This window comes from Carassius carassius, chromosome 42 (assembly GCF_963082965.1).
Source record: "Carassius carassius chromosome 42, fCarCar2.1, whole genome shotgun sequence".
NCBI lineage: Eukaryota > Metazoa > Chordata > Actinopteri > Cypriniformes > Cyprinidae > Carassius > Carassius carassius.
Window position 1 is genome coordinate 25,953,321 of NC_081796.1, and position 19,228 is coordinate 25,972,548.

A 19,228-nucleotide genomic window follows, 5' to 3' on the forward strand; every position below is an offset into this window, starting at 1 on the left:
TTCTTTGAGCTGTGGTTCAGAGTTCTCAGTTGTGTTCCTATCTCTTTGACACCGGCCCGACCATGTGACCTGCCTTCCTCCATATAAGGAAGCAGGGAAGCTCCGCCCAGTGGGCCGTCCTTAACACACACAGAAGCTGCTGTCTTCTTTCTGCCTGCAGGAGATCCTCCAGACACAACAACACACCAGATAAAGGAAGCTATTGATTACCAACCTCTTCAATAATCTTCTGCCCGGTCAACAAGGTCATTATAGTTAAAAACATAAAGATCTGTTTTTATATATATATATATATATATATATATATATATATATATATATATATATATATATATATATATATATATATATATATATATATTGTGAAATATTACTATTTGAAATAACTGTTTTCTGTGTGAATGTCTGTTAAAATGTAATTTATTTCTGTGATGCTCCGCTGTATTTTCAGCATCATTCCTCCAGTCTTCAGTGTCACATGATCTTCAGAAATCAGAATAACATACTGATTTGCTGCTCAAAAAAAACAACAACATTTATTATAATTATCAATGAAAACAGTTGTGCAGCTTCATATTTTGATGGAGACATAATTCAGGATTCTTTGGTGAGTAGAACGTTTAAAAGAACAGTATTTATTTAAAATATAAATCTTTTGTAACATTATAAATGTCTTTACTGTCTTTTGATCAATTTAATGTGTCCTTGCTGAATAAAAGAAGAAGAAGAAAAAAAAAACTTTTGAAAAGTAGTGCAAGTCATACTACTGATATAAAATGTTGTAAACCCCTTTGAGACCGAAAAGCATGTGAAGGGTGTCATTTCTGTCATTCAGCAATGGTACTAAATGAAACTACATAGACTACAAATGACTACACATTATCCCAGGATAGAAGAAAGTACTTTAACATCAAATCAGCAATTCAAAGTGTGATTGCGTTACTGTAATCATGTTTGTGAACCATGCACGTGTGATCGCACTCGTCCATGTGCACAGTGCAAACACAAGCCATGAACACAGCAGCCTCTCATTAAAGCATAGCTCTACAGTTACAGACAGTTCCTTATTTTAAAAGCACTCAGTCCACACAAACAATACCAGACCTGGCCCACGGTAGGATCTTTTGTTGTAAGCATTACTGCAGTGCATGCCATGCTACAAGTCATGAGCTGTTTTGTGTTCATGACCTTTGACATGCAGTTCAGTGCTGTGTAAAGACAAGCCTGCACTGGCTGCGTGCAAAACGTCTAGATTCACATTGAACTCAGATCTAGATTTAACTTCGAGAAGACAGTGAAACATCTGTTAAAGGTTATTCAAATCTACTAAATCTAGTCAGACCTGAAACAAGTTAAAGTTTTTCTGCTTGCTTCCTTATGTTGTGATTATGTGTATTTCTTCAGTAATTTTACACAACTGAGACGTGTTTTTATAAGATGATTTATAGAACAAAGAAACACCTGCAGCATTCTTCAATAAGCTTTGTGTGGATCAAATATCACTTGTGAAAAGATGCACTTGAGCATACTTAAAAAAAGTACGTATTACAAAAATAAGAATTTACTTACAGTGCAAACTGAGAGTGATGCTTTCGGACACTTCAGTGCATGTTAAACTTAAGAGTGCTTTTTGCCCAACTTAAGTACATCCTTATATGTATTTTTCTTAATTGTCTTTGAAATATGGTTAAAGTGTACAGCTGAATTTACTGACAAGCATTTCTACTCAAGCATAACTACTCAAATATATTTTTATGTTATGAATTTAAATATATTGTATTTACACATTTGTAATGACGAAGTAGTAATTTAGCACATTTAAAATATATTACATTTATTCATAATAATGAATAAAACACTAAAGTTAAAATAATAATTTAAGTATTTTGCATGTGCTTTAGTATGAAAATTAAAGTGCATCATTAAAGCATGACAAAACATTAAAAGATCATTTAAAATGTACTTTATAGTAAAATGTTTAATTTGACATTATTACGAAGTTAACCCTTGTGCGTTGTTGGGGACGTTTTCGTCCACTAGGGGGTAAAGTTGAATGTTATTTTGTCCACAACTTTCTCTGTGTTTGAAATTTTTCAAAAACTCAACGGTACACTGTGGGCAAATTCACTACCCTTTCGGGATGTTCGTGGATGAAAACATCCACTAAATTAAACTGCTGTAAAAATTTATCAGATAAATATTTTTTTCATTTTTTTTTGCATAAATCTATTAATCAACCTCAGTCCTGATCAAAACTACCAAATTTTTAAAAAAATTCCAAAATTTTAACTTTTTAATTACCAAGTTCATAAATGATGTCACTGATTTGGGAAAAAAAACACAAAATTACATATTTTCAATATAAAAAGTGATTGTGGACTGGATTTTTTTAACCTTTTATCACAGTCTTGGGCATGTCAAAGATTAGTAACAAGATTGGCTTTGATGCATTGTTAGTTTTTGTGCAGCATTAGATTTAAATTTTTTCTCCCTAATTTGCTGTTGGTGGCTGTTTTTGCCCCACAAACAATCAAGAATGCATGATTACATGGTGTCATGGCTTTGCAATCAAAAAATGTCGTTATAATGGAAGTCAATGGGGCAAAAACAGCCACCAACAACTAATTAGGGAGAAAAAAATTTAATCTAATTTTGCACAAAAACTAAAAATGCATCAAAGCCAATGTTGCTACTAAACTTTGACATGCCCAAGACTGTTATAAAAAGTAAAAAAAAAATCCAGCCACAATTACTTTTATATTGAAAATAAGTCATTTTGTTTGTTTTTTTCCCCAAATCAGGGGCATCATTTATGAACTTGGCAATTAAAGAGTTAAAATCTTGGATTTTTAAAAAACATTTGGTAGTTTTGATCAGGACTGAGGTTGATTAACAGATTTATGCAAAAAAATATTGAAAAAAAAATATGAATCTGATACATTTTTACAACAGTTTAACTGAGTGGATGTTTTCATCCCGAACAACTCGAAAGGGTAGTGAATTTGAACAATCCACAAGGGTTAAGTTTTTAAAACTCTTTTTTTTTAGGAAAAACAGTCATGAATGTGAATTCACCTTAAGTGCACTTCTTTTTCACAAGGAATGCACAAATTCAGGAAAGAAGAAAAAACTGCACTCAAGAGACATTTATTTTTTAAGAAACATAAGACTATAACATAAGATATATCCTTGAAACACAACATGAGCTTCATTATATTTTATAAGCCATGAATGTCGATGAATGGGTTTTTGTTGTTGTTGTTGTTTTAACTGCTTTCTGATCAAGCAGGTTAAAATGGTGTAAAGAACATGCACACCTTTCCTCAACAACACATGATTTGTCTGGAGCACAAACACTGTGGGACGATGTATAAACTGGAGCCATAAACGATTAGAGAAGAGGAAGTCAGTAATGTGATTTATTCCACGCTCCTCATTGTCAGCATGACATGTAGACCATTTGACCATCCAAACAGCTGATAAAAACATCACAAAGCTCTAAACAAATCTGTGGCTGGATTTTGATACCATACCATACCATACCATACCAACTTTATTTGTCAAGCACTTTACAAAAACCAAAGTTGACCAAAGTGCTGTACAGAAAAAAAAATAAATAAATAAAAATAAAATAGATAAAATAAACATAAGTACCATTTATAACCACACAATAAAAGCATTCAAAGTAACAAATTGAATCAAGTAAATAAAGTCGACTTCTTACTAGGTGTCAAAAGCCAAAGAGAAAAGATGGGTTTTAAGAAGGGTTTTAAAAACAGATAAAGAAGAGGCCTGCTTAACATGGAAAGGCAGATCATTCCATAGTTTAGGGGCAGACACAGCAAAGGCACGGTCCCCTCTGAGCTTACGCTTAGTTTTAGGCACAGTCAGGAGCAGCTGATCATCTGATCTGAGAGAGCGGACGGGTTTATAAGAGAGTAGAAGCTCAGAGAGGTATGGCGGAGCAAGACCATTTAGTGATTTAAAAGCAAATAACAGAATTTTAAAATGGACCCTAAATTGAATAGGCAGCCAGTGTAATGAAGCTAAAATAGGGGAAATGTGCTCATGTTTACGTGTGCCCGTTAAAAGACGTGCTGCTGCATTTTGTATCATCTGGAGACGGGTGATGGAGGACCCACTAACCCCCGCATATAGTGAATTACAGTAGTCCATCCGTGTAGTTACAAAGGCGTGGATAACAGTTTCAAAATGTTGTCTTGACAGAATTGGCTTTATTTTGGCCAGCTGCCTTAAATGAAAGAAGCTTGATTTGACAACAGCTTTGATCTGACTGTCAAATTTAAGCTCAGGGTCCACTTTAACTCCTAGGTTTGTGATAGTAGGTTTAATATAGGGTGCTAAGGAGCCCAGATCTACAGGTGGGGTCCCAGTGGTGCCTCCAAAAACCATCACTTCTGTTTTTTTATCATTAAAATTTAAAAAGTTTAGAGCCATCCAGGCCTTTATGTCGTCGAGACAATTGAGTAGTTGTCCAACAGAGTTATAATTTTTCTTTTTAAGAGGTACATAAATCTGACTGTCATCTGCATAACAGTGGAATGAAATGCCATACTTTCTAAGTATGGAACCAAGTGGAAGCAAATACAGAGAGAAAAGTAGAGGGCCGAGGACTGAGCCCTGTGGGACCCCACACAAGAGAGGAGCAGAGGAGGATACAGAGTCACCTAAGCTAACACAAAAAGTTCGATCCGCTAAGTATGACCTAAACCAATCCAGTGCTATGCCACTGATGCCAACCCACTGCCTTAAACGTGAAATCAATATTTCATGATTCACTGTGTCAAATGCAGCAGTTAGATCTAAAAGCACAATGATAACACAGTCACCAGAGTCAGTAGCTAAAAAGATATCATTAAAAACTCTTAAAAGAGCAGTTTCGGTGCTGTGCAAGGTCTTAAAACCGGACTGGAAAACCTCTAGTATATTATGTTCTTCCAAAAAGGCCAATAGTTGACTGTACACAATCTTCTCCAAGATTTTTGAAAGGAAAGGCAATTTGGAAATAGGCCTGAAATTAGCAAGAACTGACGGATCTAGAGCAGGTTTTTTAATCAGAGGTTGAACTACTGCATGTTTTAAAATTTCAGGGACCACACCCGAGGTCAGACTACTATTTATAACTGCTACAACAGATGATCCTACAGTGGGGAAAACCTCCTTAAATAGTCGAGGGGGGACAGCATCATATGGAGAACCTGAGGGCTTCAAATGACCAACAACCTCCTCTAAAGAGGAAAAAGTCACCAGCTCAAAATGATCAAAGACAGCCAAGCAGGGGACAGAGATTGAAGGGTCTGAAGCTGAAGGGACAATTTGAGACCTAATAGAAGTGACCTTATCAATAAAAAAGCAAAGGAAGTTTTCACACATAACAGGGGATGCTTCCATACAAGCATTCTGCGGGGCATTTAAAAGTGAGTCAATGGTGTTAAACAAAACACGAGGCTTGTGACAATTTGCCAGAATAATATCTGAGAAATGTTTTCTTTTGGCATCTTTCACAGTTTTCTGGTAATGACGCCACAATCCCTTAACATTTGAAGAGACACCTGCAGTTTGTCCTTCTTCCACTTGCGCTCCGCTCTACGGCACTCACGTCTGGCGGCACGAGTCATGTCATTTAACCAGGGCTCAGATTTAGTTTTAGGCTGCCTGGATTTTAATGGAGCCACAGTGTCTAAAACAGTTTGGCAGGTGGAGTGAAACCATGAGCAAAGCTCATCTGTGTGCAATACAGACTCGGGAGTGATGGAGTTCTGTTTGAACGCAACCGAGAACTGAACAGCAGTGGAAGGGTTAATCATACGACAGCGACGTACAGCAGCGCGAGGTTTAACTGTATGACAGGCAAGAGCAGTCTCAAATAAAACAGGCATATGGTCAGAAAACACTGCGTCACATATCTCTAGATTAAGAACAGGCAAGCCATATGATAAAACAAGATCAAGTGTGTGTCCATGTTCTTGTGTGGGTCCAGACACAGATTGCACAAGATTAAAAGAATCAATGAGGTTTAAAAACCCCTTTGCCATTGGCTTTTCAGGACAACACACATGAACATTAAAATCCCCAACAATAAGAACACGATCATATTTAGGCATGATTTCAGCCAAAAAATCTGAAAAATCATTTAAAAAGTCCTTATTGTACTTAGGGGGCCGATAGACCACAGCACACAACACTGTGCGGGGGTGACCCATCTCAAATAAATTCAGCTCAAAGCTGCTGAAAGCGGAGGACAACAAAATCTGTTTACATTTATAATGACTCTTATATACAGTCGCTATTCCTCCTTCTCGGCCAGAAGTACGCGGGGAGTTAAAGTAGCGGCAATCTTGGTGTACAAATTCAGTGAAAGCGCTAGACTCACCATCGCTCAGCCATGTCTCAGTTACACAGAGGAAATCCAATCCTCGGGACGTGAAAAAATCCTTAAATACAAAAGTCTTATTTGCTAGAGATCTAGCATTTACCAGCCCAAACCTGACAGGAACCGGGGGGTCCGCGGCAATGGATGTTCGTGAAACCCGACACAGAGAGCGCAAGTTGCTGTGATTCACTCCGCGCCAGCGGAGACGAGGAGAGCAGGGGCCGCGGGGCTGGAACACCTCTTCCGGGACGACGACAGGTACCAGCCAGGCGTCGTCAGGGTCCAGCGAGCGTTGAGGTATAGGCACGACTTGATGTGAGAGACGACAGGAGATGCACTTTTTCACTGGAAGAAACATTATTACTGATTATGGACTCGTATTTTAGCAATTAAAATGCCTTAATGATGTATTCACTTCATGCAAACACACAGCTTTCACTACTCCAGATGTTAACTGATGGACTGGAGTGCTGTGGATTATTGTGATGTTTTTATCAGCTGTTTGGACTCTCATTCTGACGGCACCCATTCACTGCAGAGCATCCATTGATGAGACACTGGTGCAATGCTACGTTTCTCCAAACCTGATGAAGAAACAAACTCGTCTGCATCCCGGATGGCCTGAGGGTGAGCACATTTCCAGCAGATGTTAATGTTTGGGTGAACTATTCCTTTAATTTGTCACACCACATGCATCCGATGTGGACACTGAACTCCAAGTTGTTTATGATACAAAGCAACATTTATTTAATTAAAGCATTAAAGCAAACAAACATCTTCTTGAGGTGCAAGTTAGGGAAAAAGACTACGATATATAACTGCACACTCACTTATAAGCTTATTTTTTACAAACATTTCAGCAATAAATCTTTGTAAGAGACCAAGCAACATCAGCGATATCTGTGCGCTCTCAGACATGAGAACTGACAGAGACTGTAAGGTGAAACAGTTTTGCTCGGTTTTCACCATAAGGAATTTCCAATTACTTTGATTTGTGTTCCTATAAATAGCCATGACTTAAACACATAAAACAGAACAAAAAGTTAACTTGCACTAAAGGTATTTTATAACAAAGTAGAATGAAATACTCCAAAGTCATTGCCACGAAATCAACTAAAACCACAAATCCAAAGATGCCAACATTTAGGGTCCAGACAAACATCTCATCTGTTCTTGATAGGCTTCTTCAGGAATGAGAAAAGAGCAACAGGAAAGTGTTAAACTGTCAGGAATTCACTGTTATGAATCGTTTCCACCTGTGCAATGACCTTTAAATGGCAATAGTCCAAAGCTGCGGGTGTTTGGATTCAGTGAGCAGTACACTACTGCACAGGACGTTCAGTTTTTGGAAGGAAACTAACTTCCTCCAGCTGGCTTATCCCAGATCTGGCAAGAGAGATCAACCGTAGTCTCACAGCTCAGATCTGGTCAGAAACAGTGTGATTAAGACGTCCAGCTGAGTTCATTTATGAAGCTGGATTTGTTCTGTCCAGCTCTCATTTCCTGCTTTTTGAAGTCTGGACTGCATCTAAAACCTTAGTGACGCATAAAACAACAATAAATGATCAAAACTTACACAGGCTAACACAATCACTAATGTACAGTACAAACACAGACAATTGTTATAATGCAGAATCAGTCGCCAGAGACATGAGATTAATCACAAGCAATGAGAAAGATACAACACAACCACATCAACACACACAACATGAGCTGAACCAATAACACAACACCCAATAATACACAATAACACAGAACTACTGTTAAAACAGTCCTAATACATTCACTGTGAAAAAAAAGACCTGCCCAATTCGGTGACAATGTTTTAGACATTTTTGCACCTAAAAAAAATAAATATATAAAAATAAATATTATATATATATTTTATACAATATATAACATATGCTGCTATAACAAAACAGGTGTTAATACGAAAACATGCATTGTGTAAAATGTTAAATAATTAGAATAGTTTTTATAGTAACTTTACTATTAATTTTTTGTTTCTATTAGTTAGAGAGAGAGAATGAGAGAGAGAATGAGACAGAGAGAGAGAGAGAATTAACATAAACTACCTAAACTACTTTTATTTTCTCTCTTTTTTTCTCTTACTTTAATATATAATACAACATATAACTACAATAACAGAAACAGGTGTTAAAACATCCCACATAGCAGATAACAAAAACATAAAGAAACATACACCAACTGTGTAAAATGGGGAGTAAATAAATAATCAAATGTCATAAATTGTAATGGTTTAGGTATTTCATAGTATTGCATTTTTTTTTTTTTTTATCATTTATTATAGTAAAATGTGTTTTTTTTTTTTCAGAAAATGTATCAGAATTTACAGTTCTGTTTGCTCTGAACATTCATTCACAACAGTTGAGAAACTTTAGTTGGTTAAAGTTGGAAGAAGATCAAGTGTGTGGAGTATTTAAAGCTGTTATGTGACGTCAACATCAGGAAGAAATGTGCTGCCACCTGCTGATGATCTTAGACAAACCAGATCTAAACATGTTTCAGAGCAGTACTATATGAAGTTCTGAGCTTGACTGACGTGACAGCTCAGTCAGATTGATTCATTCATACACATCATGCTAACGAAACAACAGTACAGAGTTACTCCACAAAGTGCATGTAGAGAAACTGTTCCTGGCATCGTGGCATCTACAAAACCCAACTTTCCACTTGTTGACAAGGTTTTACACAAAGATTCTTTAGACCTGCAGTAATATTTCCATGCTGCATTTATAAAGCAAACAAACAGACTCAACTGCCCAGTTCAGGCCCTGAAGGAGAGCTAAACCATTTTAGTTATGCTTCAACTAATGTTGACTAAACCAATAATGACAATAATGATGAAAATAGAAAATGTACAAATAAAAACTAATTTTAAATATTAATATAATCTATAATAGTATATGAATGACACTAAAATGGTATGTGAGTAATGATGAAAAATTCACCATACACAAATTTACGAACAATAATTTTATACAATATTTACCCAAAATGCAATTTTTTTTATAATATGCATATTTAGTTGGTCAATTTTACACCTTACACAATTCAAAATTAACTCAAGCAAACAAGATTATCTTAAACTGACATCTAAATCAGTCATTCACTGGTTTAATCTGACCCAGACTAACTCTAACTTCAGACTAACTGTTACTGTACATTCACACACACACACACACACACACACACACACACACACACACACACACACACACACACACACACACACACACACACACACACACAGAGATTGTATGTCTGTTACAGCAGATTTTCACGTTTCTAAAATGGACTTGAATGTACAAATGTTCCAGGGAGCCAACCCACTATGGAATAAAGCAAGTCATATATATTTCATACATAGCTACAGGTGAAATATTTCTTTAAAAGTTCATGTGACCTAAAACACAAACACAGATATTACACCAAACTGATTCTGACTGCCAAAGTTTATTAGCATTGAGAGACACCTGCTACTTTCAGCGCCTGAGCAATGTTTGAGAGACGGAGCGTGATGACATGAAGAACTAGAGTCCTGAGCCAAGAGCAACACTGTTCTTTAACACCGGTCTGATGGGAATGAAACAGAGGAAGAGGAGCCCTGCTTGAGTCTGGGTCGTTTCTCACAGAATAATCAGCTCAGATCACCCAAGATAAATCATGCAGTGATTGCACTTAAAGCATGTCTACACAAAAGCAATGGAAAAACACTCAAATCACTCCAACGGGAAAACTACCCCTACCAAAATGTAGTGTACTTCAAGTTTATTTTATAAGCATACTTAAGTAAGGTTCAAGTACTGTATATTTTTAAGTTTACTTTATGAAGCAAGTATACAAATATTAGTGTTCTAGTAGTATACTTCTAAGTGTACTGTTTAGTAGTTTTATACTGCAAGTATACTCATAAGTGTTCTTTAAGTGAACTTTACATCATACTTTAAGTATAATATTGTCCCTATTTAGGTTTTCGTTTTTATTTATTTTGTTATATGAATATATGAACATTCAAAACATCCAAAGAAAGAACAAAGAAATCTGCTTGTAAACAAAATCATTTTATTATATGATCATGCATTCTTTTTTAAATACTTTAATGTGGGTAAGTTTCATAAAAATAAATAAAGAAAAAACATTTTGAACATAAAGCTGAAAAAAGACTATGAATGAAATTCAGAATGATAATCATAACCTAGATGGAGTTGATCAACACCCCAAAGATTGACTGTTATTATTACCTCTTCATCGGTCATTTTATTCCATAAAGTTACAGTTTTGATGCTGTTTCATGTCAGATGATCGTGTTAGATTACATGTGTTAGTATCTGGTGTTTCTTTGTCTTCTTCACTTGTGTTTTTTTGGAAATTCTGTACAGAAGATGTGTACTAGCGCCCTCTACTGTATAATAATGAAAACACGGATTCTAGGAGCACAAGTATAGTTCAAATACATTTAGACTTTTTAATAAGTATAAGTCAAGTATACTTAAATGTTAATTTAGGTATATTTTTGAGAAGTATATAAAGCCCATTTCTGAGAAGTACATAAAAAGTAAACTAAACGCATACTTTCCTATTTTTAGTTTAAAAGAAGTATACTAACAGCACACTTGAATAAACTTATTTTTCATAAGGGTAATGCTAATTTGCATAAACATTAATTCAACGCACGGTTTCCACAATGTGCATATTGAGTAAAATAGTCTACTTTAAACAATTTTACTGATATTTACCAGAATTGGATAAAATATAAGTATGTAATTTATAATGAGCATTCATTGCAGTGCATTCTGGGATTGCTGTATTCAAGTGCTTGGTGAAGCTGGCTCAGAATTTGGCCCAAATAAGGTTTGTTAAAAGCAAGGTTATTACTCATTCTAAATAATCATACTCATTCTCTCATAGACATAAGAAAAATTTAAATAAATATTTAGTTGTAAAGCATTCATAAAATACCACTGACTAAAAGGCAGTGTTTAAAATACTGTGTTCAGTAGGTAAGCAGTTTTACAGGGTTTGAAACCGAGCAAGCATAAACAAAACACCCATCTGAACAAGAGCACAAAATCACATGATTGTCATCTTATGATGCCAATTAGAGCGATTCAAATTACAAATGTCTCCTGAACTCTAAAGCTAATTATTACTGCCCAGAAAACACTGCACGACATGCATTGTGTTTATATGCTAGAAGAAGAGAAGACACTTTGTTTTGGTAACTGGAAATGTTGGTGCACAGAAACCTTTTTGTAGACAAACAGCAGACACAAATAGACCGGGGTCACTAGACTCAGCTGTTCACAGTGTCCTGACGGAGAAATGTACTTAATCAAAATAACTCCCTCTTCTAGTTCTCATCTGCCCTGACCCTGAGTGAAGACCACCCTCCAGATCAGAGATCAGATCCTAGTTTGGTGGACACCAGTCATGATGCAAAAACTTCCATTAAACAGCAGAAACTTATCATGTTTTATTACACGTTCTAGTTATATTTCAACATCATCATGAACTTCTAGCAAGCTTTCAGGAACAGGGTCAACATGAAAGTAAAACACTCATCTCAGATCACATATGAAACATGGTTTGTAAAATGCTGTACAAATCTGTTAACTCAGCATTATGTGAGTGCTTAAATATGTGATGCTTACTAAGTGTACAGTATCATATTCCCTATGAAAGCACTTAAACAGCTACTTAAAGTAATATTCCAGGTTAAAGACTACTTTCAGTTTGTTTGTCTGTTCTTTTGACTGGAAGTAATTCTTTATTAATTCTTTATTATTATTTTGGAGAACCAAATATAATGCACATACAAGAATACATAAAACCAAACATGTGATGTGTATGTATAAAAAGTAATAATAAAAAAGTACAAATGCATAGTTTGCATTGCTTTTCAGTTTTACTTACACATTATTTCCAAGACCTCAACTTTGCTTAATGTCTGGGAGCAACTTAAGCGATTGCTCAGCATTGTTTTAGGTCTGGGAGTAAAGACTGAGAGCATCATCACATTAATGAACAGAGATGTTTTTGACTCCTATAATGAGTGTGTAACCAAACCCAACACTCCCCAGACCAACCATCTGGAAGACAACTTTTATCTGCTCTTCTCCAAAGACAGTTCTTCACACGTCAACAAATGAAACTCGTGTGTCACTAATGTGTCTGTAGGTCTGATCGTGTTAGGATCAGCTCAATGCTTTGGGTAGCTTTGGAAAGCACATCACCAAAAGTGCCCTTTACCAACATTGTCTTTATATGATTAACACAGAGTGAAACTTTTGAAACAAGATGTTGAACTTTGCAGTATATTTAATCACTACACCTCAAGAGCTGTCTCTGGATCAGCTGGACTTTCTTAAGTACTTCAGACCTTCAGCAGAAGTTCACCTCTCACAATAACACTACTTTAAACTTCTTTATAGACTGCGTGACTGGTGCTAAAGTAGATAATCAAACACTGTGGTTTTAAAAGGCCTACATTTAATGAATTATAAGCTTTTATATCTATCAGAGATAAAGTCTGACATCAGACATCAGAGAGACACTAAATGCATTGCATTAATGTACTTGGTTATATATTTCCTTCCTTACATCCACATGGACATAGACTTGGTTTAATAAATGAAAGAGCAAAGAGAGTCGCTCAGGTAAATCATTGTTTTGTTAGTATTTTCAGATGTAGGTTGCTAGATTTCTAACCCAGGAAACAAACAGATGTGTCATGGTAATTAATGAAGACAGCTGAGCATGAACAGTGTCCCAAGACACGTCTAGACAAGCCCTGAAATCAGGCAGCCATGTAAAACCAAAAGGGCCTTGTGCTGCATAAAACACTATCACCTCAGGTTTAGGTCAGGACTAAAAAAGAAAAAAAGAATAATAAAGATTAAGCAAATACATTTTGCTTTATATTATAAGGATCTAAGGCATGCACCAAACCCTCCTCCTACTCTCCTACAATTTTCATTGTAAAGTAAATGCACTCAAACAGCAGCATTTAATACAAATACACACAAGAGTAAAAATATAAATATGTCACCAGCAAAATACAGACAGTGTCAATTATGCAATCCTGCATAAGTCATTTAACAGGTCCTAAAAAAAACATAAATAAATTAAATAAAAAATCAAACATGGTAACCGCTAAAATAAAAAAATAAAAAATCCCATAATTAAAGTTATATTAATTTATTACATATGATATAATAAATATTTATTAATTTCTGTATTTCAAGGAAATGGGTAAAACGTTACCAGCAGCTACAACGTTTACTATGATAATCATTGTAATTTTTTTTTTTGGTATATATATATATATATATATATATATATATATATATACTTATATTATGCATATGCTGTAGAATACTTTAAGACCACATTGTTACATTTTAAATAAATAAAAAAATGTCCTGAATATTTGATTAATAATAAAAAAAACTATTTGATTCTAAACGTCTCAGAAAATAATAAATAAACAAATAATATAAAATAATATAAAAAACCTGTACGTTTTTTACTGTACGTAAAAACAACCCGTCTGCAATAAATTATATTTCATATACTGTATGCAACTCTTTATTCCACTAAATAATTAAATCGCACAGATCTTTCTGCAAACGCTAGTTTGTATGTAACTTAATTTATTAACCCCAGAAGGATTATGAAGTTTCACTTCACTTTCTTGTTTACGCTGAACACAAGTGATGCGACGCGCAACACTACTGATGAGTTCTGGACGCGCGTCGCTCCTGTTATTACTACTGTTCTGAATGTTATTATCAACATAGCGGCTCTTAATTAATGATGACGCAAGCGTTCAGAGCGACACTTTCTGACCTATGAACTCACCGTATTTGTTGGGTTCTCTGCTGTATCGGAGGATGGGCACCGATCCCCGCCGCTCATCACCGGCGTCTAACACAGAGTCTCCGTCCGGTTCGTCTCCAAACGCGCGCGCCACCGGCACGACCAAAAACCTCTCGCTCATGTTGGTCGTCCGTAGGTCGGACCTGTCCGGTGTCTGATTAACTTCAGGGATCAGACGGTTTAGGCCCGTGATTCATGGTCGGTAATCTGACAGTATGAATGTGCGCGCACCCGGGCGCGAAAGTGTGTGAGGCGAGTCCGTGCAGAACGAGCTGCGCGCATTGGCTGAGAGTTTAACTGCGCGTCATATAAATAACAGATCAATGAGCTGTAGATCAGTTTCTGTCTGTTGTGTTCAGAAACCATCAATGAAACTCACGTGACCATACTTTATTTAGTGTTATACAAATTTTTTACAATTTTCATAAATTCTTTGTTTGAAAGTATTTATTTACATTATTTAAAATTTAACACTCGATTAAACTCAGCATAACTGTTTGTCATGCAGGTCTGTTTGAGAAGGAATTAATACTTTAATACAAAAGATTATGGCTAATATATCTGGATAATCTGCATGAAAACAGGCTTTTGTCACACATGATCAGGCCTTTTAACACTTAAACTTTTTTTTGATTCGAGTCAACTTTACCTGCAAAATCTGAACCCCACACAAAATCTAATTACTGATGAACTGAGTCTTGTTGTGCCCTCATATACTGTATATTATGTGTATTGTCATGTTTTCTTCAGTTGTTGTCAGTTCAGTCATCAGCGTTAACTGTTCCAGTCTCTCTGGGTTTGTTTCAGCTGCTGTGGGTTATTTTAGGAGACGGACAGAGCAGTAAAAGATGATTCACACACTCTGACCGACACACAACACACACTGGAGTCGAGATGAGAAGTGTTTGATTCTGACAAGAAAATCTGAACAAGAATATTCTAGGAAAAATTAAATGGCTTTATTTATTTAAGTAAGATACAAGTAAAAGCATTTCTTATTTACACTGCATATTTTCTAAAATTTTAGTATTATTTCAAAGAAAAAGCATAAAGCAATAAACATGTAAGGCTCACAAATATCATAGAAGATGAACAGGACAGTCCAGAAGAACTTTCGTGACTGTCTCAGATTTTTATCACTTTTTCTTCATAAATATGGAAATGTTTCTTCACCTGAAGAATATGCTAAATTTTCTCATATGTCCTCTAGAGGGCAGTGCTTAATAATACAGTTAAAAATGTCTAAATCTCTTAGTGACCATGATGACATGTACATCATTTTACATTACATATACATTTTCTGGTTATTTGTTTCTTTTACAATTGTATTTTACTGTATAAACTGTTTTATGCTGTTTGTGCTGTATTCCAGCAGGAATTACAGTAATCACTGTAGTATTTTACATCAGTTCAATTAGCATATGCTGTTCATCCAAAGCACATCCAGTGCTGTATGATATACATAGAGCATATGTGACGGAAAAATGTTAGATTAATAAATACATTCAATGATAATATGATTACATCTTATGAAAGACATGTTTTTGAAAGAAGCAGAAAAATGTCAGGATCCTGTTTTGAGAGTTTCATCAGGGTTTGTGTATCTGAGATATGATTATTTATTGTTTTTGTTTATTTTTTAATAGAATATCTTAAGTATTCAAGTGCTCTTTGTTTTTCTCCTGCTCTCTTCTTGATGTCTTCCAGTGTTTTGGCCTTTTCAGACTCATTGATTTTTTTCAGCGTCTCAATCAGATAATCAACATGCTGAAGTATGATCAGTGAATCAGTGTTGAGTGCGACCATCTGCAGAGCATCCACAGAGTGAAAAGCATTGAGCACCAGCTTGATTTCCTCTTTCTGTAATTCTTGCAGTTCTTTTTTCAGTTTCTTAACCGAAGACTCACAATCACTAATCTTACCGTCATATTTCTTCTTTAAATCTTCATATGCCCTCGTCTCCTTCTTTGTCTTTGTTACATATATTTTTGCTTCTCTGACGTGGTTACTGTAGTGGCATTTATTAGTGCACACTGTACAGTGATTATTTCTCATCACTTCACACCACGAGAGATCACTGACCCACCAGCATCCTGGATAATGACAGTTCTCCTCACAGACGGTGCAGCACATCGCCGCGCTGGCTACAGCAGGATCAATATCAACCTGTTCTTTGTAGACCACATCAACTTCATACTCAAAGTTGTTGTTTTCTTCGACATCTTTCTTGTTCTTCTCCACAGCTGCTTGAGTTTGTTTCAGCTCATTCTGCTTCAGTTCCATCGTTTGAGCTGCCGATTTCAGAGTAGAGATATTTGCCTCCAGCTGCTTCTGTTGCTGCAGTACATCTCGAGTCATCTTCAAGAATTTGGGTTTTATGCTTTCAATAAACTTGATCAATCCTGTCATTCCTCTGAAACTGAGATTCCATGCATGTTCTTGTATCATTTCATATTCTTCATCAGCAGGTTCTGTCTGGCAGTTGTCGAACAGGAAATACACTGGCTCATTCTGCTGATTTAACGCACACTTGATGTTAGCCTCTTTAACAGCCGTCAGAGCATTTTTAGGTGGAGCTCCAGTTGAGTGTGTGAAGAGTAAGATGATGTTTTCAGCAATATCTCTTCCAAATAAAGACTGAACAGCATCAAACATGTATTGTTGTCTGCCAAAGAGACGGTTTTGGGTTGCTTTAATCACCAGACACACTGCATCTATTTTATGAATCCCTTCTGCAGATTCACTTAAACTGAGCAAACTCTCAGCGATCTCTTCATCAGGACTGATTCCGTGCATGTCTCCATATCCTGGAGTGTCGATGATTGTTAAATGGATTGGACTCTCGTGTAGATAAAACTCATAAACAGTGATGCTGGAGGTCTGACTGTGAACTTGTGTTCAGTCGCTCTGATCATCTGTGATCTCAAACCAAACCTTGTCTTCTCTCTGAACACCCAACATGTAGTTGATCATTGTATTGATCAGGGTTGTTTTTCCTGTTCCTGTTTCTCCCAACAGCAGAATGGTTTTATGGGGTTTGTGTCTATGTCTCTCTCCAAAGGTCATTTTTCTATATGGTTCAGATTGATCCAAATTGTCTGTCCTTGTTTGCAGACGGTATCGAGCAGGATTTCCATCTTTAATTAAGATGCTTTTCTTTATCAGATCATTTTTGTTCTGTTTACAAAACAATACACAATAACAAAACACAATAAAAATATAGATGAACACGTATATATGATGAACAATATTACATTTATAAATCATAATCAAATGATAAACATCGACATCCCTAACAATAGAGGTGCTTTCACATAACTCCACCCAGAAAAGGCAAGCATTATACATTTATTTCTAATTGTAATTTCCACCTTAAATAATAAATAAAATGTTTGAGTTGTTGATATATAGTGGTCAGCATTTTCATTGTTTTTAACCCCTCTCCTCGAATCTGATTGGCTGAGAGTAGTGCTGATATTTCACCAGTATCAGCACGAGGGGGTGTATCACTACTTTGTATCACTACTTTTTTCCTGTGTGAGACAGGTAGCATTTTTCCCAGCAAAAGGCAATGGCGGAAGAGCAAACCCATAATTTTGGAAATACTACTGTGTCACAGAATGCATTTTTCTCAGGCAAGAATGTAGTTGCATAAAAAGTATCCAGTTTTTAGTTTTTTTTATTATTAATTTTTGCCTGTTCAAAAATGTTCTATGAAATTTTCAGAGTTGTGTGGTCTGGCCTCAGGTAGATGCATAATGTCATCATCTCAGTGTCAGTAACAAGCTGCTGGGCTAATGAATATTAAATTACATTGTCACTGTTCATCCGAACTAATTTGTTAAAGTAAAAATACAGAAGGTGAGTGCTAGTCAATGGGATTATCAGATCAGACAAATCTAATCTACAATAAATCTATAATACACATATAAGCAAACTGGTACTGATAAATGTGCATGTTTATGACAAGCTTTATTCTTCAGAGATAAATCTGTTTTACCTTTTGTGATGGAACAGCTTCACTGATGGGTCTGAATGTGTGATTGTGGTGTTGTTGTGAAGTAACACACTCCACACAAACCGGCTGTTTGTCCTCCACACAGAAGAGTTTGAGTTTCTCATTGTGTAAGATACAGATCTCCTCAGATCCTGATGAACGGCTCTCTTTTCTCTCCTTCAGGAACGACTCACACAGGTTTTGTAACACAAGATTAACTGGAGGGTCAAGTTTTGAGGATGTTCTCCTACAGACAGGACACTCCTGAGTTTTCTTGACTCTCCAGAACTGATGAAGACACTCTTTACAGACACTGTGACTACATGACAGAAGAACAGGAGTCTTGAAGATTTCACAGCACACAGGACAAGAGAGCTCTTCAGCAGACACATGTAGAGAAGCCATTTTCTCTGTTCTAGCTCCAGCAGTCTGAACTTTACTTTCACTTTCTGTTCAATTGTTTAAAAAATGAATCATCAATAGAATCACGAAGATCTGCTGTCCATTAAGAAACACACTTCGCATAAATCCTTGTTGAAAGATTTTCTCTTTGTTCTTCACTGATCGCTGATTCCTTTTTATTTTCTCATGAGAGTCATGAGAAAAAGGAGAAAAGAAAACGATAGTCTCTTCCTGGTATAAGTGTTGTAAGAGGATGGAGTTTCTGAACACATAGTTCTGTTGAAACAGGTCAAAGAACAACAACATGGGCTGTATTTACACACACACACACACACACACACACACACACACACACACACACACACACACACACACTCAAAAAAAAAAAAAAATTAACAACAAAAAAAGCCTTTGCTCCTAAAGTGGAAATCGACAAGCAACTCTTAAACTCTTAGTCGAAGTGCACTGTAAACACGAATGGATAAATGATAAAGCTTGGCTTATTGAATATCAGATCCCTTTCTACGAAAACA

The 19,228-nt window shown here is 36.0% G+C and overlaps 2 protein-coding genes across 5 annotated transcripts in view; both read right to left on the reverse strand.

Annotated features, from left to right (window-relative positions):
* Nucleotides 1-14,432, reverse strand: part of LOC132124435 (solute carrier family 12 member 7-like) — a 68,403-nt gene extending 53,971 nt beyond the window's left edge. For all 4 annotated transcript variants that reach the window (XM_059535432.1, XM_059535431.1, XM_059535428.1 and 1 more), the window contains exon 1: nt 14,279-14,432. In XM_059535432.1, the coding sequence (XP_059391415.1) occupies nt 14,279-14,417 (139 nt within the window). In that variant the 5' untranslated portion in view covers nt 14,418-14,432. The remainder of the gene's footprint in view (nt 1-14,278) is intronic.
* Nucleotides 14,433-15,233: 801 nt separating this feature from the next.
* Nucleotides 15,234-18,754, reverse strand: LOC132124437 (uncharacterized). Its single transcript, XM_059535434.1, has 2 exons — nt 18,297-18,754; nt 15,234-17,473 (listed from the first exon to the last, which is right to left on the reverse strand). The coding sequence occupies exon 2, from the start codon at nt 17,090-17,092 to the stop codon at nt 15,929-15,931; it is 1,164 nt and encodes a 387-aa protein (XP_059391417.1). The 5' UTR covers nt 17,093-17,473; nt 18,297-18,754; the 3' UTR covers nt 15,234-15,928.
* Between the last annotated feature and the right edge of the window lie 474 nt (nt 18,755-19,228).

Coding starts and splice junctions, on each gene's coding strand:
- LOC132124437 (XM_059535434.1), bottom strand. CDS start 17,092: ATGCACGGAATCAGTCCTGATGAAGAGATCGCTGAGAGTTTGCTCAGT.